Source organism: Grus americana, chromosome 3 (genome assembly GCF_028858705.1).
Source record: "Grus americana isolate bGruAme1 chromosome 3, bGruAme1.mat, whole genome shotgun sequence".
Lineage (NCBI taxonomy): Eukaryota > Metazoa > Chordata > Aves > Gruiformes > Gruidae > Grus > Grus americana.
In genome coordinates this window covers 94,936,212-94,961,414 of record NC_072854.1, presented here as the reverse complement: position 1 = coordinate 94,961,414, position 25,203 = coordinate 94,936,212, and the positions used below count along the sequence as shown (strand labels likewise).

The following is a 25,203-nucleotide window of genomic DNA, read 5'->3' as shown; positions in this document are numbered from 1 at the left end:
ATTTGTAGAGGGGGGTCAGTAGGTGCTCTATTTTCTGCATGATAGTAAAGCACAAGCACAGATTACTTTGTTGATTTACCAGTATATAAAAAATTGCAATGACAAGAACAAGGACCCAGTGGCCTATCCACTCAACCATGTTATTTCCACTTTGTTCATTGTTGTCTGATAAATCCTTTCTTTAAGAGGTAGAGAAAAGATTAATGTTCACATATGTCTTATTTATCTTAGTTTGTCCTTGGGCATGTAAAGATCACTCTTTGCTTGGGTTGCAAAGGTTTTGTTTTGTGGTTTGTTTTTTTTTTGCTTTAACCCTGTTTCTTCATCATGATAAAATGTTCTGTTTGGCATAGGAAACGTAGGCAGCCTTCTTCGGTCCTGGGTGAGCATAGCATGTTTCAGGGACAGTCTATTCTAACATTGCCATCAGATTGCCTTGAAAATAATTATGTAACTGCATTTCCAAAAATAATATAATCGAGAGACATCAATGAAGAACGATGTGGGAGGCAAATAAAGTTAGAGAGTAGTAATTTTGAAAATTTCCACAATCTTTCTTAAATACAAAACAGATGTTTGGTAAGAATGATGGAATGTTTGTTGAGACTTAAACATCTGAAGATAGATTCATTTTTATTTTTTTTAATCTCTTTAGAGCTTCAAGTTCAGAATTAAACATTCCACAGACTATGTATTCATCAATGTTGTGCTCACCTTTTCCCAAAATTTAACTGCTAGTGATGTGAGAAAAAGTTACAGATTTGTTGTTGCTTGAAAAAGCTTTTTACTTTTGGCAGTTAGTCCAATAAATAATTTCTTTGTGTTGAAGGTTTCATACTCCTAACATAATTTAGGAATTTTGATCTCTTGGTGATCTCATCATTTCACTGAAGTATAGTACAGTGTGTTGCTGTAAATGCTTTGGGACATTCATGTGGATGCCTTCTCATTTGTTTCATCTTTTAGTATCTAGGAGGGTAAAATTTGCTTCTGTGCACAGGGTCAGCAGAAATGTTCATTGAAGTTCTTCTTGAAGAGCTGAGGACATCTGTTCTCTTTCAACATGTTAAGAATTTCGGTCTTTTTAAGTTGAGGTTGTGAGGATATCAGTCTTGTGGCCCTCCTGCCTGTAGTCTCAGCCATTCATTTAATTTTCTCCTCTCCTAGAGATTTTCACCAGTTGTTTCGGTTCAGCTGTTTACCCATTAAGTACTGAGATCTACAAAACAGTTTCTCTTTTAAAAATACATGTATATATTTATGTTTGATAAAATATATATTTTCTCTGATGACAAAACTGATTGAAAAGATTCCTGTTGCTTTGCACCAATCCATCATTCACTTGTTCGTGTGACATGGGGGGGGAGGGGAGAAAACAAAATAGAGATTTTCTATGCTTTCTAGTTGTCTCTCAGCAATTTTTTCAGTCATTAAAAATCTGAAGTGAGACTAAGAACCTAGAACCAGATAGCCCCATACTTCAACCAAGCTGTAGTTAACTAAATTCCTGAGGTAGTCTCTTTATAAATCTTGGAAGTTTTCTACCTTCCAATAAAATCCTTTACTGGATTATTAAAAGGGATGAAAGAATAAACGAGTCAAGAACATCAGATTTGGAAAAGAATTGTGGTCTTTTTGTCTCCGTGTTATGGATACTTTCCCATAGCACATGTTCAAATCTTTAAAAATTAAGCTAGACAGAACAAACCAAGGCTAAACCAAAATGTTAAGCCAGATCCAAAAGAGATCTGAGACTTTTTCACCACAGCGTTGTGCTAATATTCCTAGTTAGAGGCAAGAACTGTTCTCTCCTTTGTATTTGTTCAGTACTGAGAATCATGAAAGGCCAGTAAATTGTATGTACTAGACAGTGGCTAGTTACACCTACTCTAATCTCTTGGGGATTTTCCCTGTTCTAGGGAATTCCCAGGAGGGGAGAAAGAGCCAGTTTTGTTCAGTTATTCAAAGAGAACAGAATCAAAGCTAAATTTTAGGCCTTTACATTATATTTCTTTTTATGAAGACACTTTTACCTGCAGTATTTCTGCTATGACTTCGATAACCCTGATGATCTTCACGTTTTTTCAGGAGAAAAAATGATGTCTGAATGTGTTTGGTTTTTTTTTTATACTATGTAAATGACAGTCATCTTAGATAATGTGATATCTAATCTAATGTACAAATTCTCTTTCTCTCTGAGTTTCCTGATGAGAATATTGTTTTCTTTTCTTTTTTTAGAGAAAAATGTTTATATACTTTTCTGTTTTCCTTTCTCATGCACATACCATTTCTCAGAAACATACTGATACTTTATGCTTTTCTTCAGCATGTCTAATGATCTAAGTATACTGTACTACTTAAACCTTAGTTACATAGCATTCAGTGTTTTCAACATACAAATTAGTATCAAGTCAGAGTTTCTACATTGGCTTAGGGCAGTCTGGCTGTACTGCTGCCAGGAAAGGCACTCCTGCTCCTCCCCTCGCTCACTTTCTTCACAGTCCTGCAAGTTCTGGTCTACCCTGGCTGCTGTACAGTAAGTTTGGATTTGCTGATCCAAATTAAAATGACCCCTGGAACAAAAATATTTTGAATTAGGAAGCTCCGTGAGCAATAAAAGCAATGCAAGAGAAACAGTGGGAAAATGCTGCTGAGGGGAGGGCACGGGTTTGCATCAGCTTGAACTAACAGTAATAATACATCTCTACAGTACTTTCATGTGTTGAAAACAATGAACAGACACTGGTTAGATGTCAAGAATCGGAAGCAAACCATGATTAATTTCAGGATTAATTTATGCAAATGCCACTAAAATACATCTCTCCCTTTCCCCTCCTTCCTTCTTCAGACTTTCTATCTCTGAATATGATCTAGTCACTGCTTAGATGGGAACTTTTCAAGAAAACCCAGAATACCAGGGAAAGGGGCATTAATGACTCAGTAAGTTGCTTCTGATTCAGTGCTTCAACACAGTAGTAAAGGGTTCTGTTCTCTTTGTAATGCCATCCTTCCAAAGGGATGTCTGTCTAAAAATACAAATGCTGATCAGCTCTAGCCTTTAAGGGAACTTGTGGCATGCACTTACTGGAAGAGAGGGTTGAAATTACTGCAGCAGTGAAATTCTTATGTATGTACTTTTATTCATCCCAAGCCTCTGAAACATAGGTGGATGTAAGATTCTTCATTCCCATGAACAAATGTGGGCAGCATCACTGTGTGCTTTCCATTTAAATACTATTTTGTAAAAACTCAGTTGAAATTCTGAGTGATTATATTCCTTTATTTGTAACATCCAAAGTATTTCAGGATGCTTTGTTCTGAACTTTGTTCTAAGTATGATTCAGTAGTATGGCACACAGTTTGCAAAACATATTATATAGTAATTTTATTTCCCCTCTAATGAGTGTTGGGGGTTTTCAAGTTTAGTTTCTGGTTGTTCGTAAAACATGAGAGCTCAATATCCTTTCTACCATTTATCCTCTCAAAGCTGAGCAAAATTTGTCACATAAGCAAAGAGCAGTTTGTTAGATAGCAACTTAAATTAGGTTTTTCAGGTCAGTGTTTTCAAATTACGTCAAAGTTGTAATTGGCTTCACAAAATATTTTATGCAACAATTCTGAAAGCCTGTGTGACAGTTTTTCTAATTAACTTATTTAGCCTAGTTCTGGAGTAACATTAGCTGTTTCATCACTTTTAGACTATTTTGAGTATTCTTTGTGGCAGCATCAATAAGCCAAGAATTTATAGGGTTCCTTAATCATACAGATTACTCATCATTGCCTGCTCATAACAGAAGCCTGAAATCCTTATTAAAATTGTCTGATGTGAATCAAAAGTTAGTATAGTTGCAGAATTAAATGACAAGAGAATAGCATTATATTAGCAAAAAAAATGTCTTGAATATCTTTTGAATACCTTGAAAATGAAACCTCCAGGCTTATATATAGATCAGTACTCTGAACTTGTTTAATATGGAAAATAAAAATAGGCTTCTTGAGTGGAGAATTGGTCTGAAATGACGGGCGATCATGCTTGAAATGTAATAAGGTGGGGTTTTTGTGTTTACAGTGAGCTACAGGAACTTGCTATATGTTCTTGCCTAGTCTGTTAGCCTCTTTTTAAAATTGGCCAATTATAAATCACTGTTCCAACTTGATCCTTTGCCTTGTACCTTTCCATCAAAACAATAAAAAAGGTCATCTCCCTGTCTTCAACAAACTGTGTGATTCCCATAGGCAGTTGTTATGCCATGCTGCTTGAAACACTGAGGCTCAGATTCTCCACTCACCAAGCTTGTTTTTTCACCAGTGCAATTACGATGCTTCCATTGGAGTTGCATGTTGATGCCAGCATAACTAAGAGAAGAATCAAGTCATGGTCTGGTCACTGTTAAAAAAAGAATATGTGCGGTTGAACGTATTTCTTGAAAATGCATATGAACTCAGAGCAGCACTATTAAGCAGATGTCTGCTGGGATGTCGCAATTGTAAATCTTTGTCTAAAAATATATTAGCTTTTTGTGGAAACAAATTCTATTTAGAATAAGCTATAATCTCTGAAAAACCCCCTAAGGAAGGAAAATGAATTGAGACTTGATACATTTTCATACTGCAGAATTTAAATGAGAAGACTGCGTGAACTACTGGATTGAGCTGATCTCTATTTTTGGTTTTGCCACTGGCTTCTTGGCTGACCTGAGGCACAAAAAGGCAAAATGACTTGCCTAAGTTTCACACCCACAGAACAGGAATAATGATGTTGTTCTGCTTTTTAAAGTGTAGTTAGATCTATGGATGAAGGGAGTTATACAGGAGCTGCTATTACTATTTCTTACCAAGGCTGGGTGAAACAACTATTCTTTACTGAATGGCATGTAATTTAGAAGTGTGCGTGCAGTACCCTGGCACTAGCTGAATAGCAGCTTCCTCAGCTGAGTTTTCTGGCCTTCATTCTCTGGTCCACAACCATCACTACTTTGGCTTCCAGTGGTGAAAATAGCAATAAATTATAGATGTTACCATTAATACACATTGTTTATCTACACTCATTACACCTTGTTCCCTGAAACCTTACAGTTATTCATTGTTGTAAACAACCTGCCAGATGCTGCTGTGGGCAAACAGTTTTAACTTAGCAACCCTTTCCATATATATATATATACACACACACACACAAATATATATATATATATAAATAAAAGATACCTATAAGTATACTTCTAAAAAGTTGTTGTACTTCTATTTAAAATGGTTTAAACATTTCCCAACAGAATGTTCCTGGGTCTGCCTCCCTGGAAACAAAACGAGTGCCATTAGCTGTATGTGTGAGCCTTCTGGGATTTCTCTGTGGTCACCCACACAAAATAAACCTGCTGGCTGGGTACCATATCCTCACACTAAAATCTGGGGCACTCTATTAGTAAGCATCCCTACTTAGAGTCTGCATCCCTACCTGTATCTCTCCAGAAACTGTAACTACTCCTTCAAAGCAAAAATCTTAATTTCTGGGAGTTCAGGACTTGTTTGGCTTCACTAGTTTAATTTTAGGTTTTCTTGATTTCCTAATTATCCTAAACCTTTGGACTGATGGATGCTGGAGTTGTTGAAAATGAGTAGGAAAAAAAGTTTGCTTTTTCCTGAGAATTTTCAGTAAATCAGGCTGTGCTCTGTCATTGATTCCATAAGATTTTGCAGACACCAATATGCCCCAGAAGTTGCAACATAAACTCAGAAAGTAATATGCATGTATTCTTCATCTCCTTTTCAAAAAGCACTCTGTAGTGATTTGCTAGTGCAGAAGCATGTCACCTTTTTCTGAATTGGACAGCTGGCAATTTTGAAGCTGTTGTAAGATTTATTGGTAAAATAATATTACAAATGGGCAAACAGAGCTGAAGTTAATCTCTTCCTCATTAGGGCAGATTCCTCTGCATTCTGTCAGACTCCCCTTCCCCAGTCTCCCTTTCTTTCCTGCAGTCTTTTGGAAACCTGTCTGAGCTAACTGAACAGGGTACTAGTACATCGTAGGAGGCCTTCCCTCCACATATGTTGTGAACTTGTTTGTAGCTTAAGAGATAGAAGGAATTACATTTTTAAACCTTGTGCCTGGAATGTATGGCTTGAGGAGGCAGAAATTTTGGTAATCCGAATGGTGTAAACACAGCTTTGAGTTATGTATTTTAATAGAAGGGGGAAAAGTAACCTAGCCTTTTGCATTCGGAGAAAATTTTCCACGTAGTGTCAGCAGAGTCTTTTCTTCCTTTCAACTTTTGCTGGAGATAGCAAAGCATCTGGTAGGGTTAACAAAATTACAGTTTTGTTTTGTTTTGTTTTTTTCCAAAATGGAAATTAAACCAGAATATACCCCTGATTGGTCTCCGCTTGTATTAGTGCAATTGGTTCTGGGCACCCATCCCCAGAAGATTGGAGTGCGTTCAAGAAACAACATGTTGAGAAGTTGTAAAGCTTGATTTGTAAGAAAAAAACTTAAAAAGGAAAAAAGTTAAATATGTACAGTGCGCCTGAGTGACAGCAGAGGGGAGGAAGGTTTTGATAACAATCTACAATTTTGAGGGGTGTGAACACCAACAAAGTGAAAAATTACTTAGGGTGGTTCAAGAAGGTATAATTAGATGTAATGAAATTAAATTAACAATATGTAAACTTGAGCTGAATGTTACAGTACAACAACATGAGTAGTGAGACCTATAGATTTATTATTTATCTGTATTGAGTTAGCACTGGGGAATCCCAGTCAGAGATCAAGTGCTTCTTTTCCTGTAGAAACATGAAACACGAACAAAAGAAATGCAATCCCTCTCTTGAGTAATAAACGAGAAGCTTGACTGGGTGGCATATAAGAAATAAACTTAAACTGGTGGGATGTGGAGTAGAGACCCTAAAAGGTCTTTGAGTTTTTTTCAGTCTTACTGGCTGGCTGTTGGCCCATTTAGGATTATAAGAATGTAACTCTTATTTTGAAGATGCTTATTATTTTCAGTCACTAATGTATGTAAATATTGCTTTAAATTGGAATAGCCTTACTACACGATTGCCAAGAGCTGGAGAAACTATCCTTGGACATAAGTTTTTCATTGGTTTTGGTGGGAAAGGAGCCAACCAGTGTGTCCAGTCTGCTCGACTTGGGGCCAAGACCTCGCTGATCTGCAAGGTAAGCACTGACTTGCTCTTGGATTACAGCTGAACTAAATGTTCATGCAAATTCCAGTAAACCTTTAGGTGATTTACAGAAAAGTTTTTGGTTTGTTTGGTTTTTTAATCCCTCTCTAATTCCCTTTCCTTTTCCTTATTTCAGCTATAAATTTAAGCGTGGAGGAGGCTGTTTTAAGAACACTGCCAGAACCAAAGACTAGTTGGCTAGAGATCTGGCAGAAATTGCATATAAAGAAGGATTGCAAAACTTAGATTGATGTACCACAGAAAAGAGAATTGGAGAGAATTTGAGATGTTTGAAATTCAAGTAATCTTGATTAGCCCCTCCTTTTTATGCTCCCCACTGTTACAATGATCAGGGCTTCACTGATGACATTCAGGTGCTAGGCACTGTAGTCAATCTGAAATTTACTTTGTAGATGATTAAAAATCAGACACTGACAAGCCAGTAACAAATTTGAGAAGGAATGTAAAACTTTGTGCTTCAAGGGTTAAATCATTATCTAATTGCTTGAGATTAGGATGAGATATTCACATCCAAATTCTAGCACCTTTGCGTGCTATGGGATTTTTTTGCCCACTTTTCTGAAACATCTGATATACAGCAGTTCTAAAGACTGGCTCACAGACCATCGGGCTGATTCAGCTTGGCAGATGCTATATTCTTACAATGCTTTTCTTTGATTTTTGTTATTAAACATTATAAGTTTTGAGTGATCATTACTAAGGTTAAGATCAAATTTTCTCTCTCTGTAGCCTTATTGTCTATCCTGTGCTAACTGTAGATGAAACTTCAAATTGACTGGACATACTTTGTTATTGCCATAGCTGGGGAGGATGCTATATTTGTTGGATCATTGTCTGTCAGGGATTTTTTGAGAGGTACTGAAAACATCTCAAGGAAGCCTTTCTCACTGGTTTTCCAATCCAATATTTAGGCTCAAGAATGGTAGCTATAAATCTAAATTACACCTGCAAGCTTATCTGTGGGTCATTATCACTAGTTGTTCTACAGTGTGGATTTTTTTTTATATTAGCAAAGTTTGTGCTTCTGTAATATTGTGTATATTTGATCATCTTTGCATTCAAGAGCGATCAGATTCAAGTACAAGATGAACTGGCAATGAATTCCCTGCTAACATTTCCTGCTAAATGTTAAAGGGTTTTTTTCCACTGAAAGTGTGAATTTTGTTTTATTTTTTAATGGTCTAGCCTTTGCTCAGTGCACACATGTTTCTGGAAACATTTGCATTCCTAATAAAATTTATCAGTTATTATATTTTCTAGTTACTTTGCAAAATCATATTTATGTTATTTCAGTAAAACCTAGTCTTTCTTTCTTTCTGATGTGTATTTATTGGAGAAAAGAAACAGCAGAGAATGACTCTTAACATATAAATATGTTAGCATTTTGTATTTTCTTAATTTTAAAAGTTAATATGTACTTTTAAAATTAAAAATGCACTTTATAGCCTCACAAAATAGTCTCATCTCATAGCAATACAGTCTTATATCTGCATAGGTCAATGGGATGTAGTATAAATTTTTTACTGAAGAAACTAAGAAGAGTCAGGCAATAATGAGCCATTACAATTCAATTATTTTTACTTTAACAAGTCATCTTAAGTATTTAGTTGTTCTTAAAGCCAAATTTACACGCGCGCGCGCACACACACACACTCTATGTGCTCTGTAACATGCTTGTGTTTTGGTCATAATTCCCAATATTTTTTGTGCAGTACAGGTGCAACAGTTGCTTCTACAATCTGAAGTTCAGGGAATGGAATCAGTATTAATACTTGAGAGACGTTTTGCTGGAGCATGACATCCTCTTACGAAGACTGTAATTTAGACAGAGGATGTCCTCAACAAGAGTAGAGGTAGACATCTCAGATCAAGTGACAAGGCATTCTTCATACCTCAGAGCTTTAAAACACAAAAGAGAGCCAGTGGCTATCTGATGAGGGTTTGAGAGAGGGAGTTTTTGAATGACTTAACAGTTATGACTAGAGATGCTACAGAATGCTGTGGATTTTAATGTAAAATCCAAGTACTGATTTTGAGTAGTGGAAATGCAAACAGTGTTCTACTTTCTGCCTGCGTATCTCTGCAAGGGGCCGCTGTTACTCTGGGTTATCACTATGTATCACAGTATCGGTCTTAAACTCCCCTCCTCTATTTGCTCAGTGCAGGAAACCAATGTATTGACAGAATAATTGTCACTTCAAATAGACAAGACAGTTGTTCACAGAAATGTACAGGTTTACTGTCAGGGAACTAAAGGATCTAAGCAAATAAATTAATTGCTCGTGTTCATACAAGAACACATGTTGCAGTACTGAAAAATGCACAGCGGTCTTGAGAGACTCCAAACTGCCCAACCTTTTTTCTTTTTTTTTTTTTTTTTTTTGGTGGTAGTATCTGTTACAAAAAAAATATCTGTTAAACATCCTAGATTAAGATAGTGGAGGGATGTTGGTCTGAAAGACATTGTATGTGCTGAAAAAAGTCCTGTTTTACTTCTGACAATTTGGAATGATCCTCACTGGACACTGATGTCACTAGCCTGATATTGCATACACTAAATTCTTCTTAAGCCGCAGCTGCATTTGTTCCTACTTAGAAATAGGAAGTGTTGAATTACCATGCTATGTAGTCTTCTTTCTTTAGATAATCTATAAACCAAATTTAAGTTTGAGTGCTGTAAGCCTGAATCCTCACTTCCTTGTAAGAACATAGCTTTATCTGAGATGCAGCCCAGAATCTGATGGGTATCTTCAGTTGTTTTTTCCTTTTGTATTACTATTTTATACTTGTCTTTAGCACCTGTTTAATTCCCTAACTAAGAAAAAGAGTAAACACTCTAAAAAAACCCCCAAAACATATAAAATAGATTAAGCAAACAATTGTCAAGAGTTACAGGGTTTTTTTTGTAATTAATTTTCAGGTATAGATGAGTCTGATTCTCTAAGCTGCTAGATTTTTAGCTGCTATGATGCCAGCCACCTCCCCCAGCTTCATGTGGAAAACATGATAGTATGCAGGGGAAACCCAGATTGAAAAATACTGATGTCATTCTGCTCATTCTAATATGCAAACTATGTGACCATAATGCTTGTACAAATGGCTATTGTTGTTAAGAACTTAAGAAAGAAGAAATGCTATTTCAGCACATACAATGCTCTGTGGTCAGCAGACTAAGACATTTATTTTTCTGCGTAGCAGGATCTGAGCAAAAGCAAAAAAATATTTAAAACAACATTATATAATTTGACATGGTCAGTAAATAAGCCTTTAATCTAAAACGAGTCTGATGCCCAATACTCTGTCTTCCTTGGGGGTAAAGCCTGAATGGAAAGATAAGCCCTTCAAACGCACTAGGATTAACTGGGTTGGATGCTGATGAACTAACATGGAAAAAAGTTTCCAGAGGAAAAGGACCTCCATGGAGACCCCTCCAAGGCCTTCCCTCCAGCACCGAGATGTCTCACTGTGAGCAAAAGTACCACAGCTGATCTCAGTTGTTATGACAGTTGAACAATAAGGGATGCCTGTCTGTTAGTTATCTAGGACCCAGAGCTGAAGGAAGGAAGTTTCAGTTGAGCTTTTGGAAAATGGTTATGAAATGTTTTGTTGCTGAAATAACTGAGCAAATTCTGAGATTTGCTGTAGAAGCTTTGTAGCAGTGAGGTAGGGAGAAGGTGATACCATCAGGCATAATTCATTCCAGTAGTACAACTGTTAGGCTGCAGAGGTGAGCACGACTCAGGTTTAAATTGCAGATGGCTGCAGTCATCCAGCCTAAAGCAGTCAGAAGATGCAGCTTCTGACGACCCGCCCTGTCTGGCAAACTGGGAGTAGTCAGAGATACAGAAGTATTCTAATATGCAAACAATGAATAACACAGTGACCAAAGTAAATGTTGTTGGGTTTTTTTTTTTCCCCATGTACTAGAGGAATGTTCTGTCTGGTTAGACTGTTTTGACCTAAATTGCTGTCCTCCTTTTGTAAAAGACTGGGACCATCCCTAATAATGCTTTAGAAAAATCCCTTATAGAGGTTATAGGAAATGAAAGTATGTTTCAAAACATGGTTGTGCGATAGAATATGTGGGGCTCATCCCTCTGTGACACTTTAAATTTTAGAATTCTGAATCACAGGGTTTGATTATTGTGATCACTAGCTAGTACTCCGGCCTTCTCTGAGCTTTCCAAAGGCCTGAGCTCATAAATAGACACATTTCTAACAGGAGGCAATACAGGCAGCTGCTTTGTGCTTCCAGTAACTCAAATACACTGTTAGCTATTTAGTGCTGTTTTATGAGAAGATGGATCATTAGTTAGGGTTCCTCATGTAATTCCTTTGTTGTCTAAACTGTGACTAGGATCTTGATTTGGCCTCTAATCTGAAAGATTTTTCTTCCCTCTTGCAAAAATACTTCCTGTAGCAATGGTCAGTCTTCGATACCGCTCAGATACAGGACTTACTCTTAGAAGTGGGAGCACACATTATGCATGCTGAAGATATAGGCTAAAAGTGGTAAATTAAAAGCTATGTTGTCTTTATAAATCTATTTTAAATTCTATTTTGACATTAAGCAAGTTATACCATTTTTTTCTTCATATACCTCATCTCCTTTGTTCAGCTTGTGTAGTGTAACAAAAAGAAATGTTTATTAGTCTGAATAAACAGCAAGCAGAATTCTGTACAGCTAAAAGGATTAGCGGAGCTGAAATTACAAGCTCTTTAACTTGCTGTTAGAAAAACAATAGAGCATAGCTTGACTCCCTAACTCAACTTGATCTGCTGTTGCTGGATAAAGGAAAAAAAAATGTTGAATTTGTAAACAGTACATTTAGTACTGAGAATTATAAAAATCAGCAATGCCATGTTTATTGTCACTTTCTAATCCCATACCCACAGTTTGATATTTTTTGGAGGAAACTTGAGGTAGAAAATTCAAAATACAAACTACAATTATGAAGGAGACCAGAGTTGCTATAAATGCTTTCAATTCAAAGCTGAATAATTCAGTACATTTCCAGATTTTACAATCCCCAGAAAGCTTCAGTGTCAAAGGAACACAGTGGTTGTAAGAGAATGAAACTTGAATATAGCAACATGGGTGTAGGGGGGAGTTTTGTAACAGAGGAGGAGAAAACTGCAGAACACTATTCATCTTGTTTATTAATTCTATTAATACATTTTTACTATTATTTGTTAGTTTATTATTTGTTTATTAATGAGGCAAAGTGCTGCAAAACAGAAAGCGTATTCAAATTACATTAGAGCATTCTGTTGTCTAAAGAGGATCTATCTACCCTCTCACTTTTCTAGAAAGAAAACCTATCCTTTCATCTTTTGAATAGGTTGGGAAGGATTCCTTTGGCAATGATTATGTTGAAAACTTGAAGAAGAATGGTATTTCTACAGGTAACATTTTACATTAAAGAAACCCTTTGTATTAATTTTAAGCTTTAAAAATTGGTAGTGGAGGGTTTCTTATTTTATTGCCTTATTGGTTATGTTTTACCGTTCAGAACTATGAATAATTGTTTTGACACAGCTGGCAGGATTGAGTGAGTACGGGTGAGAACATGGGGACTTCCAACATCAGCTCTACCACTAAAAATAAAATATAATTTTATTACCTCTAAATCTCAGATGATTACATCAGTACGAGTCACCTGAAGATAACTTGCTGTTATGCAATCGTTTAGGCTGGCGTTAATGATGATAATGCCTGGTGAGAAATTGAAAAATCCAGTCTGATTATTCATTCTCAATTTCATGTTGGGGGAGGAGGGATAGAGTGGAAATGCATTTGTCAACTCAGTACATTTCACCTCTATTTTGTGAAATGACATGTGCAGTCATTTTAGAGACTGCAGCCAATGTTTGTTAAAACACACACACACACAAATCAATGTTAAAAGGCTTTTGGGAAAAGGGAAAGTTAAGCATTCACAATATTCTAGTGTCTTTGCACCTTTGTAACCCTAATTCTCTCTCTTGTGTAAATGTATTATTGTGCGCTGCTTAACTACGTGATCACATTTTTGTCTACATGACTCTTGTCTCCTTCAGGGTGGACAAGGATGGACAGATGGAATCACTAAGTGGCAATTCAATATTCTGTTTGTCTTTTCTGTTTAATGTGCAGCCACAAGCTTCATTTACTGCATTATTCAAATCCTGCTTTAAAGACAGAACTATCAGTATTTTGTGGGCTTTTTTATTATGCTTATCAGTATAGCATCTAAATAGTTCACAAATGTATATACAGGTTTATTCATTGCATATCTTCCAACTTATGCAAGAAACCAGGCAAGGATACCATAATAACAATGTCTGTTAGTATACAGTTCTAAATCTCTCCTAAGCATGCCTACCTTGTGAATAAAGTCTTTGATCAAGTAAATAAAGCTATTATAATGCATAGCACTTAATGAAAATGTATATTCCACAAGGAACCTTAAATCTCATGTTTTCTGATTTAAATGATTGATTTTGCAGTCTTAACATAAATTTTTAAATAGTCTTTATAGCAGCAAAAGAAAAGCATAGGAAAAAAAATCAGAAATTCCATTATATTGCACTTCATTGATGCCTAGATAGATCAATTGAAGGACTGGAACATTTAGGTCCAAGGAACCAATTTCTGCTGATCGAGTTAAAAATATCTCAGAATGGTGTTAGATTGTCACCCACTACGTTGATCAGCCCTGGAGGAAGATAGGATGTACTGCTGGTGGGGCTGGTCCGGGATCCCCATTTGCATTCCAAGATTTGGAGGCAAGGGTGATTCAGTGTGCACAGACCTTTTTGTTTAGGACCGTCTTATTTCAGTCCCTGGCTTTGCATCTCAGTTTAATCCTTGACTAGCCGATCCCTGTTGTTATGCATGAGGATACTGGGTACCGGATGAAAATCCTTGCCATAATGCTACTTCTGCCAACTTTCGTGTTCTGGATCCTTGTCGTATGTCATCTTTGTTTACGTTGTTCTATTTCCTAAAATATCACCTTACTCCTTTTCTTTCCAATTCCAATCTGGTTTGTAATTTTATCCTTTCCCAGGCTTCCTGTCTTCCACAACCTATCAGCTACCAGTGCTGCTCAGACCGTTTAGACCTTTACTGATGCATTACTCCCTCTCCTGCATTTGAACTGGGCAGCTTGCTGCTCATGCTGCCTATTTTCTGCAGGAAGAGCATTGAGAGCACTGAAGATACAAATTCTCTGCTTTCAATTCCAGTGTGCAGACCTAGCTCATAGTGAAAAGAAGCTGTAATTGCAGGGAAAGGTCTGCTCTGACCCTGATAACTCTCAGCTAGATAAGGGTACCTCCAGGGCTAGTACCTACGATACTTTAGCAAAACTGAATGAGCATGATGTTAGGTGTTTTTTCAGCCTTGTTCAAATTTGAGCAGATTTTTAAATTGGCCACAAAAGGCACATCTTGAGAAAGAAGCCAACTTTTGCCCAGCTTTGAGTCCATGTTCTAAAATGTTAGAACGCAAGAGCTTCTTAAACAAAAGATCAGCAGAATTTGTCTCAAATAAAATAGTAGCTTTTTCTCAAATACAGTTCTGGGGGAAAAAAAAAGCAAACTAAACCCTCAAGTTTTTTGACAGTCTTCTACTACGATTCTACCTAAAAAACCCCCACCTGTCATAGAAAGTTTTGGACCACTGCTTAATATTTGACAAATTTGCTGACAGCTGAAAACAGGTTCTTGTAGTAGTAAATATGGAACAATCTTTATAATAGACAGTGCTGCCAGCCTCACTTCTGGTTAATTTATCTGAATAATAATGCAAAGAGGAAACACACAGCCTCTCCGCTGCCTTCATAGCACATGTTAATATTATTGCTGAAATGCAAATCTACACCGAATTAAATGCTGTGTTGTTTTAATATTTTAGTTTTCTCCAGCCTTGACTCTATTGTTTCATTGGATAAAAGAAGTACTTCCATGTAGGAGTGAAGTGCCTGAGAAGGCTGTATAAATAACATGCTTTCTCTAAAGCAGAGATGTAGCCAAATTAAAGAATGTTGGACTCGCATTTCTGTTTTGTGGGTGTAAATTAACACTTTTTGTTGTTGTTAGCTTCTCTGGCATTGTTGCACATGAAAGAGTAATTAGCATTTTTAAATTGCTGGAGGTTATGGGTTCATTTTAGATTTAATTCAATTAAACTGCATCACATGCTATTGGTTGAAAGTAATGTATTGAACTAATGCATGCTGTAACTTTTCCCTTTCTTAGCATTTGTAGGTCAGACTACAGATGCTGCTACTGGAACTGCTTCAATAATTGTCAACAGTGAAGGTACATATTTCTACTCAGAATTATCCTCTTTGTTCTGCCTCTACAGCCATAAAAGAAACCTTTGCCTTGTCACTGTTACTTGTGGAATTATTTTTTCTACATCTTTCATTTTTTTCATGATCTTACTCACACTTTGTTGCACTTCCTTTTATTATAGGCAGTGTTGTAGGATGAGGTGCCTAAAAGCAGAAGAATCAGACGCTTAGATTAGCAGTGTGATAGCCATAGTTCAATCAGCCAGCCGATCTATCTAGTTTTACATTGGCCAGAACACACAGTGTAGCAGAAGGTTAAAGCTCTCCTTTTCCACGACAACTTACCTAGCACTTTTACTATGAGGAAAGAGTTTGCCTCCTCAGCACACTGAGTCATTAGGCCCTGAATCAGGAAAAGGAATTGTCCTTAGTATAAGTAGAAATATTTATGTTGATCTTGTATTATTACCACAATGCTTGATCCCAAGTTGCATCAGCAGTGATGAATACACAGTGAAATGGCGTATTTGTTTTTTCTGTGTTAATTTGCCTTAACCTGTGCCTTTGATCTCATATTGTAGTCGAAGAAGAAAAGAAGATTTGGCTTGGTTTTGTATTATCCTTCAAGACTGCTAAATTATCCTCTGAAAACTTTGAATTTATCTTTTCCTCAAGCAAGTTGTGCTATTGAGGGCTCTTAGGAGAAGTGCGTGTGTCTGAATCAAAATTTAGAGCTCAGGACCGATAATGTTTATGCCAACATAACAAATTAAGTGTGATTGGATTAGTTCATTTTTGTTGCAGCCTTCATTTGAACAGTTACCACAGCTTAGCTGACACATCAACTTCATGAGCTCCTATGTAACCTGATGGTAGTACATTGGGCTACAGCTCAAAATGGGAAAGGAAGCATGACTATTCACTCCAGAAACAAACCTGGGAAGGAACTGTGACTAAAGGCAAGTCTACACAGGAACATTCAGGAAAATTAGGCAAATTAGTTGGAGATGTGAGTTTAATTTTCCCTAAGTAAGATTAATCAAAGCCTTGCATGACAGCTTTAATTCAGAAATAAGGTAGCTCTCATACATTGAGTAAACTGGTTACCTGCCTCTTACTTCCACCTCTTTCTCTTGGTTTGGACCAGGAGGTAAATTACCATAGTAACTCTCAGGAACTTCTTTCTTATGCCACATACATTCACTACTCTGCCCATTGTAAATAGGAGAGACAGTGAGAATCCAGTAGTGTGCTCCCAGGCCTCACTGTTTTGTACATGTAATAATGTTTTGCACAACATTTGCTGTCCGGAATAGTTGAATAAGAAGCAGTCTTATTACTTCCCAATTCATATGCGTGGTCAACTAAGATAAATGTGGTGTAAACTTGAATGAGCAGAGGATGACCTGTTCACATTATAACGCCATGAATTTTTCTGAAGGGTAAGGAACAAAACCATCTTGTGGATCTAAAACCTTTATAAGCCCAGGAAAGGAAAACTGATTGTTCAGTGCCATGAGGTTCACAGCAGGCTATCTTACATGCTAGTGTGAAGGGTCTCCAATAGTCTTGTGATTCACATAGTTAGAGGAGTAATGCATAATGTCACCTAGTTTGTTTCTTTCAGAAACTGAAAAATCCTAAATTAAGTTACCACTGTCCTCTTATTTCATTTAAAATCTAGTAGGAGAGCAAACCTGGTCAGAACTATGCTATAAAGCAAACAGATGCACAGAATTGGTAATGGTTCTGGTTGTTACTTCTCTTTAAAACCATCTGGCGCCTGAATTGAGTAAATTGCAATAAAATAGCAGTACTTATGTGCTTTGCTGTTGCAAGAGACACTATTTTTTTTCCTGTAGAAACCTGGCTGATTTGACCTAAACAGGTTTTACAGCACTTTTCAAAGGGCTTGTCAACACATGCATGTTTTACCACAGTAGTTGTGCTGGCATAGCTGAAACACCACAGCATTCAATGCACTAATGTAAAGTAGTTTTTGCTACTTCAAATTATACCTGAAAGGGAAGCATTTGAAGTTGGGGGTGATGATTGTGTTTTGTGTTACGACAGCAAGGGACAAATAAAAAACATGGGTATCATCTATTTAAATCGCCAAGTTTTAATTGCTGTGTTTTCACACACCTAACCTGCACTTTATCTTACCAATTCTTTACAAGTACTGATACTTGGGAAAAATACCAACTCCAATCAATTGAGTAAAATCATAGGCAGAAGTAGGAGAGATACTCGAGTAGAGGGAGCAGACCGTGATGGATGAGTGAAGGCAGAGGAAAAGAAAACTGTAGAGAGCAGAGTCAGAGGAGGCTCTGAAGTAAGCTTTCCTTGATGTTACCTGTGTCTGTCTAGCTAGTGCTGCTGAATTTCTGGGACGATTTTTACCAGTTACTGAATTGCACAGCTATAACTCACCCATTATTGTAATTGGCAAAGTAGTAAAAATTTGAAAATTATCAGGCACATTTGATATTCTCATATATTCTGGACATACAGTATAGTTTCAATAAATCCCTGCTTTAATGCAAAATGGTGGAGAGATGTTTAACAAGTTTATGGAAAACATGCAGCCCAGAGACACTGCAAAGGTTCCCTCTGGGCTGCTCTCAGAAATCTGTGCAGAAATCTCTCTGGAACCTTGTGTTCCTTTCAGCTGTTCTCTTTTATACGACTGCCTCTTGAGATAGGTTTTGACTAAATACTAAACATTCAGTTTACCAGGACCCTGTACACTTCGACTCTGTACTTTCTTAAGGAGAAAAGCTGGTACATCCAGCTGCTTTTCTTAACACGTTTTCTTTGAGGTGCATCACAGCACTTTGAACGCCAGCATTTGTTTCCCCTTTCAGCCTGCCTTCTTTCCACTAGCTCTGTCACTTAGCACACCTTCTGCTAACAGTGTGCTATTGAATGATAAGAACTCCATAAAGTGATGATGTGTGTTGTACTTTTACGTACACATATAGGGAGGGAAAAAAACCCTCTTTACAGATAATTTTTTACATGATTACCTGTGAAATTTCTTGCAGCTTTGTCCATATCTGGTACTGACTGTTGACGGCGCCATTAAGCTGGCCTGACCGGACCAGTAGTTTGAACCAGTCTGACAACTTCCGTGTTCATAGCAAAAATTCGGTGGAGGGACAACAGAGGTTGGCAGGTCATGATTAAAGTGCTCTTGATTATTGCAAGTTAGGACTTAAAGCTCACCTACACAGAGCACTGCGAGATAACCCTCACTTGAGATAAGCATCCTGCTGACTTTACGATAAAGTTATTAATCATTCATGAACAGTGAATAGGCATTATTTTGTAAGTGAGTGTACCTCCAATACCAAAGCATTACTAGTATAAAAACATTCAGTATATATATTTAGATAAGGCTAAATAAACAAGGCAAACTTAGAATACGTATGCCAGCTTGTTTGAATTATACTTTCCAAAGAGAAAATCTTTGGTTTGAACCTTCAGGATTATGAAGAAATGCCACCTGAATTTTTATAGAATTTCTATGTATTGACATTCATCATGAACTTGAATGTTTTGTGTACAAGACTATTCAATACTTCTACCAAGTAATTGCATAGAAATTATGATACCATGACACACCCAAAACTTGTCCTCATATTCATGAACTGTGTGATTTGCCAGCAAATGTTTTTCTTGTAACATTCTTTTCTGGTCACAAATATCATCTTCTTTCCCTGTGAATTATTATGCAGAAGCTCTGCAGCTATTGTTATAATTGCATTGTTTGAGCTTTTGGTGAGTTCTAAGCACTACTGATGTCTTTTAGGCTCATCGCCCCATTTTAAAATGTGATGGTTATTGCACTGTGGTGTTTACTGGTTTGCTTTTGATTTTTCCACTGGCACTTCTCAGCTGGTGGCATCTATAAAATGACACTTGTAAAAAAATCTAGCTTGAGTTACTCATCTTTCTAAGAAGTAACAGTAGCAGGTTTAGAAGCCCAAGAGGACAGTATTTACATATGCAGCATTCACGTTGTTTTCAGTATTGATTGGACCCAGTCCCCATCTGGTGTAAGCTTGCACAAGCTTATCAGCTTCATTTAGCTGGTCTAGCTTACAGCAACTGTGAATGTGGCCCTTAATATTTTAGCTAATGTCTGCAAAACTTAAAATTATATAGATGCTGCCATCAAAACTGAGAATGTTGAGTCTAAGTAAAGGTATGTTAGAATTAACTGTAATGTAGTAAGTATATTTTCCTCATTCTTAGTGTGGGTAACGTTTTACCTTACTTGAGCCATTTCAAAATTAGGTGTACGGCTTAAGGCTTCACCCAGAGTTAACAGAGATACAAAGGCATTTCCAGACAATAGTTTATCTCCTCAAACAGATATCTAAGATATGTAAGATTAAAAAAACCTGAAAATACTTGTCTCTCCTCCTTGTTGAAGGAACCTAGAAAACTAATTTTTAGAAATTTTTACAAATTAGTTTTCTTAGAATTTTCTAGAATGTAGGATTTTTTGGAAAACTTTAAAAATTAGTTAATGTTGGACAAGATGAATCCCACCCCTCTCTGCCATCTGTCTTTAACTCTGTTGTCCCTGGTACTGATTTCCCATCTGATTTCCCTGGCAAGAAATAATTGCTTTCAGCAAAATGGTTGCTGGTAATACAATATTCTGGTATTGATTGGAAGTGCATGGGTCCAGATTCTGCTTTCATGCATGCGGGTGTAAGTTTGTGGTGACTCCTGTCATTCACAGTTAGTGCGGTATAGATAGCTAAGAACAGAACGTGGCTTTTTCCCTCCAGCTTGGGTTAAGCTCGTCTGGACTGTTACACCGCAGTAGGTACTGCATTTCCCTGGCAGGTTTGAAAGCAGACTTTAAGTCTCTGACCTTTTGTAGTTACAAAGAAAAGCTTCTGACTGTGATCCAGTGCAGCGTGGTCTACCTTGAATTTGCACATATGGGTTTAAGCAAAACAGCCTTCCTTATCGCCTTGGGCCATTAGCTCTAAAGTCTAATAATAATATACATGTCAGTACAGCTAAATAGTTCAGCGAGATAATGCAGCAAGACATGTGGATAGAGTCTGAGATTCTAGGTAGTACAGAGTCCAGGCAGAAATGAAATGTATTTTTGTTCCACTGATTCCCTGCCTTTTACTGTTTGCACTGCTGCACCCTATAAGCTTTCAAAATATATGCTTGGCAAAATAGGTGCAATTTGCCTTTGAATGTTTCCTCATCAGGATTCAGATATCTTTGATAGCATTTACTTGTTGCAGAAGGTTTTTTCTTTTTTCTTTTTTTTTTTTTTATCCGAGATGCCCATCATTGTCTGTTGAAAAGCAGGGCGTTGGCTTTAAATGCTGAGGTTTTGCTTTTCATATGCAGCTGTTCTGTACCAAACCATTGACAGCAGAATTGCTTTGGAAAGCTTGGGCCCCTCCCTCTGAGATCACTATATTATTCTTTCCATTGTCCTGCTTTCTTTTCAGAGCATATTTAGGGAGACAAGCTTTGCACGTTTCTTATTCAAAGGACTTTGAAGTCGCATTCAACAAAAATAATGTATTTAAAAACATAAATATTTATTTACAGAGTAATTCAGTTCATTACAGAATTGGTAGCCTTTAATGATTGGCAGTCCTTAAAGGAATCTTCAGCGGGGGCGGGCTGAGCCTGTAAATCAAGGAACAACTGACTTATTGAATTTAATACCTGAGTGATTAATAATAAATTTTAATTTGAAGGCACCCATGCCTGAAGGTCTCTAGGTGTTGTAACAGAGATTTAAAAAAGAATGAGAGAAAGAAACTGCAATAAAAGAAGGCAACTTGCATGTCTGAAGGAAAACAAAAGAATATGTGGAACCTACGTAAATGAACCTCCTCACCTAACTGTAAAACAAACTACGAGAATGAAAAGGATCTTAGACGTGCTTTGAGATACTGCCATGCTTCCGCACATACAGCTTTGTTTTGACCATTCTACTGGCCAGCTTTAAGTGCAGAAGAATCTATCACACACCTTTTTTACTCGCTTCTGATAAAGCTTTCCCTAGACACAGGCATTACCTTTCTGGATTTTGGTGGCAAGCTGATTCTGGTTTTCATGCTGGTTAGGGGCCCTAACTCGGAAGTGTTGCAGGTAAATGGAGCAAGTCTGCTTCTCTGAAATCTAAAGAACATGCATAATTTTCATAGCTGTGTGAAATATTCTCTGTTTCCAGCTGATGGAAAAATTAAAATTTTTATGGCATATGAACTCGGTAATCACCTTGATGCTTTTCTCTTCCAAGTGCTACTGGAATATTTTAGAAAAAAGCAAATATCAGCCTTAGCGTATGTCCCCCCATCTCCACTGTGACTAGTGCAGTGCTTCTTCAGAGTTCCTAGAAAACACCAAAATAAGACTGGGGAAAGCCTATACATGACTTTTCCGAAAGAAATATATACTGCATTTGTTGTGCGGTGTAGCATTCATTGGTCCATTGATCTTTTTGATTATCTTCTGAAATCTTTGGATATTTGAAAATGTCAGCAATGCATGCATTTTTAGTGGGTTTTTTTTTGGAAAGCAAATTGAAATACTCATCTGAAAACTACTGTAGAAAAGCAAGGAATTGATTTACATACATTATTGCAACAGTTAATGTAAAAAACACAATATCTTCTTTGTAGGACAGAATGTTATTGTCATAGTCCCAGGAGCCAACCTGCTTTTAAATTTTGAAGACCTGAAGAGGGCTTCTGATGTCATCTGCAAAGCCAAAGTGGTTGTTTGCCAGCTAGAAATAAGCCCTGCTGTTTCTCTTGAAGCTCTGAAAATGGCACGTGCCAGTGGAGGTAATTTAACATAAGTCATTCTGTCTCCCTCATTTCTGTTGCATGAAAAATATTCTTTGTCATGCTTTCTAAATAAAGATCCTGTGATCTATTCTGGTTTCTGTCATACTAGTTTTATTTAGAAATGAAACAATAGCCAACAAATACATGCTACGCTAATGAAAACTGAATTAAGTTTTAAAATTTTGCAGTGTTTACCTTGAATGGCAAATCCAACCCATACCCTTATAATCTCCCTGTGTATGTCTGGTGCTGCCTTTCCTCCTATTTTCATGCTGTGACTAAATACAGTATAATGTTGTTAGGTCAGGAACTATGGGCCTGACTCTGGTATTATTCCAGAGCAGAACAAACATAATGAATGCAAGTCAGTAAAGTCACACACACAATAAAGTGAATGAAATTACATTAAAAACAGACTTAGACCCTTGTTGTCTCAGCATAGCAGTAGGTATGGCTGTGGGTTTCTATAGAGAAGTTAGCATCCTTAAAGTAAAAAAAAAAAAGAAAATCTTCTTAACCAAAATTCTTAGAGTGTGACTTGGCCTGCTGCCAGTGAATAGACAGAGTCATGGTCTGTGAAATTATTAGTAAATTGTTACTGTGCTGTACTTTTAAATGTAGGCCATTGTTCCTTCAGTGTAGCACACAGGTAGCTAAAAGCTGACATTTTGCTTGAACAGGATGGGGTTTCACTACTGACATGATGTTTTTCTTGTTTAAGTGCCTGGAATGCTTTCAGTTATTCAAACGCAATTACTACTGTATTTGAACACTACGTTAAATAATTATGCAAGCGAGGCATCTATATGAGATTAAAAATATGTTCGTATCTATCTGGAAGATAGACAAGGAAGGGGCAGCTCATAATATCATCAATCATACAGCAGGTCAGGGATGGAACTGGGATCAGAACTAACTGATTCCTTGCAGCTGGGCCCAGGCTTGCTCCAGTAGATCATAGCACATTGTGATTGTTGACTCTTCAGTCCTTCTGCACTGAGGCCTGTTGTGCACCTGTTGTGATCACTAGTGATCACACGCTAGCGAAGACTTCAGGTGTAGCAGAATGTTGTGCATCATGTTTACGTATTTTGTGCTGATTTAAGCAGCTATGTCAGAAGCAAGGCTCAGAGAGAGTGGCTCTGAAACTGTGGTGGTAATAGTCATAAACTCAATCAATAGAACTGTGCATGGGGAAAAATTATTTGGACTTCTGTTTGAAATGTCAAAACTGGGTTTATGAAAATCTAAATAAAAATTTAAAACTTTAGAAAACTGAGTAGCGCCTGGAATGCTTAAAATATACGGGGGGGGAGAGACAGAGCTTACTATATTTTTTCATTATGCTTTATGAAAATGGATAAAAGCATTCTTAATCTAGTGGTTAATGGACTGTAGTTGAGTCATGAGTCGATATCCATGACTTATTTTGTCTACTTCTAACTCTACGCATAGTTTTCGTAAGATGCTTCGCACTTCTGTCACCCTCATATGGTAAGATGCCAGCCTGTGACAGAAGAAAAGATAGAATTTTTTTAAAGGCAATTAAAAAAAATCCAAACCTGACACACAGAACAGACATGCAAGCATTTAGCAACTGTAGACAGCATAATATATCCAGAAAAGACAGCAGTTAACTGTGGGCCAGCTATAGTTCTGCACTGTCAGTCTGCTATCATTGTGCAGCTCATATCAGGAAAGCTTTGGTTGCTTCTGCTTTAAAGCAGTAGGCTACACATGTTCAAATGTCATGTGCAGTCAAATCAAAGTAAATAGCTGAGTTTGTAGCACTGTAAAAATCTATCCTTAGCCAACTGTAAATTGTTAATGCAATTTCCCTTCTTTTAGCCTGCAATACCCTCATGTATAATGCAGTACTGCATGTTAGGATGTGCACTAGACTATTTTTGTTTAAAACAGATGCATACCCAGATGCCTCAAACCTCTGTTTCAAGGGGGTTTTTTTGCTTGATTTTCTTCATTCTTACGGAAATAAATAAACAATAAGACGGGGAAGGAATGTGGACAGGCAAGGCAAGAACCCTTTGCTTCTGTTCAGTAAACATCACCTGGATCTGTAAGCTAGAGAGGGACATCTCATGTTCTGACATCCTCTCATTGTGGCACTGATTATGAAAGATCTTGTGACAATCTTGGGGAGAAGGGAAAGGAAAAGGAAAAGGGAAAGGAAGGCTGTGAATAATTATATGAAGTGCATATGAGTTGTGTGGAAATGGATCTTGGCAAAGGGAGAGAAAGAATTTGGGCAGAAAATAATTTGGTGTTCCTCAGGAGGACCAAACAGATTGCCTTGTTCACAAGCCACACTCTTCTTCACAGCCTGAAAGAGAATCTTAGGGTTCCTCTATCTCCCCCCTGCTCAGCAGATATTAAACATGGGAGCAAACTAATAGTAATGTGTTACACCCTGTTCGTGATGAGTCTGTGTTACTTAGAACCCAAGTTGGAACACTTCCAGTACTGCTTCTAACCCATGTAATATGTCGGTGTGATACCACATGACAGTTTGTCTTCCAATCTGTGCTGTTTGTTTGTTTTACCTAGGAAAGTATACCTTAAAGATTTGTGTTTAAAAAAACTTTATTAGGGTTGCAATTCAGAAAATAGGAAATGCAAGAGTTAAGGTTGCCTGTGAAACCTTAATTTGTCTCCTTTCTGCATATGTATTATGTTGTAGTCTTTAATTATGTGATCACATGCTGTTTTTCAGCGGTATGTGATCATATAATTAAAGAGTTTATTATAATACATACTGTATTGTAATAGTATAAGGGAGCCAAATTAAAATTTCATTGGAAATCCTAATCCTGGCATTTTCTGGCTTCTGAGTAAATGTCTTTGTTGCTTTAATA

General features: G+C 37.1%; 1 protein-coding gene across 1 annotated transcript in view; it reads left to right on the top strand.

The window, feature by feature from the left end:
* RBKS (ribokinase) overlaps positions 1–25,203 on the top strand; it is a 68,240-nt gene that overhangs the window by 11,601 nt on the left and 31,436 nt on the right. The window contains exons 2-5 of the mRNA XM_054818837.1: positions 7,039–7,171; positions 12,543–12,606; positions 15,445–15,507; positions 22,163–22,327. Coding sequence (XP_054674812.1) covers positions 7,039–7,171; positions 12,543–12,606; positions 15,445–15,507; positions 22,163–22,327 — 425 coding nt within the window. The remainder of the gene's footprint in view (positions 1–7,038; positions 7,172–12,542; positions 12,607–15,444; positions 15,508–22,162; positions 22,328–25,203) is intronic.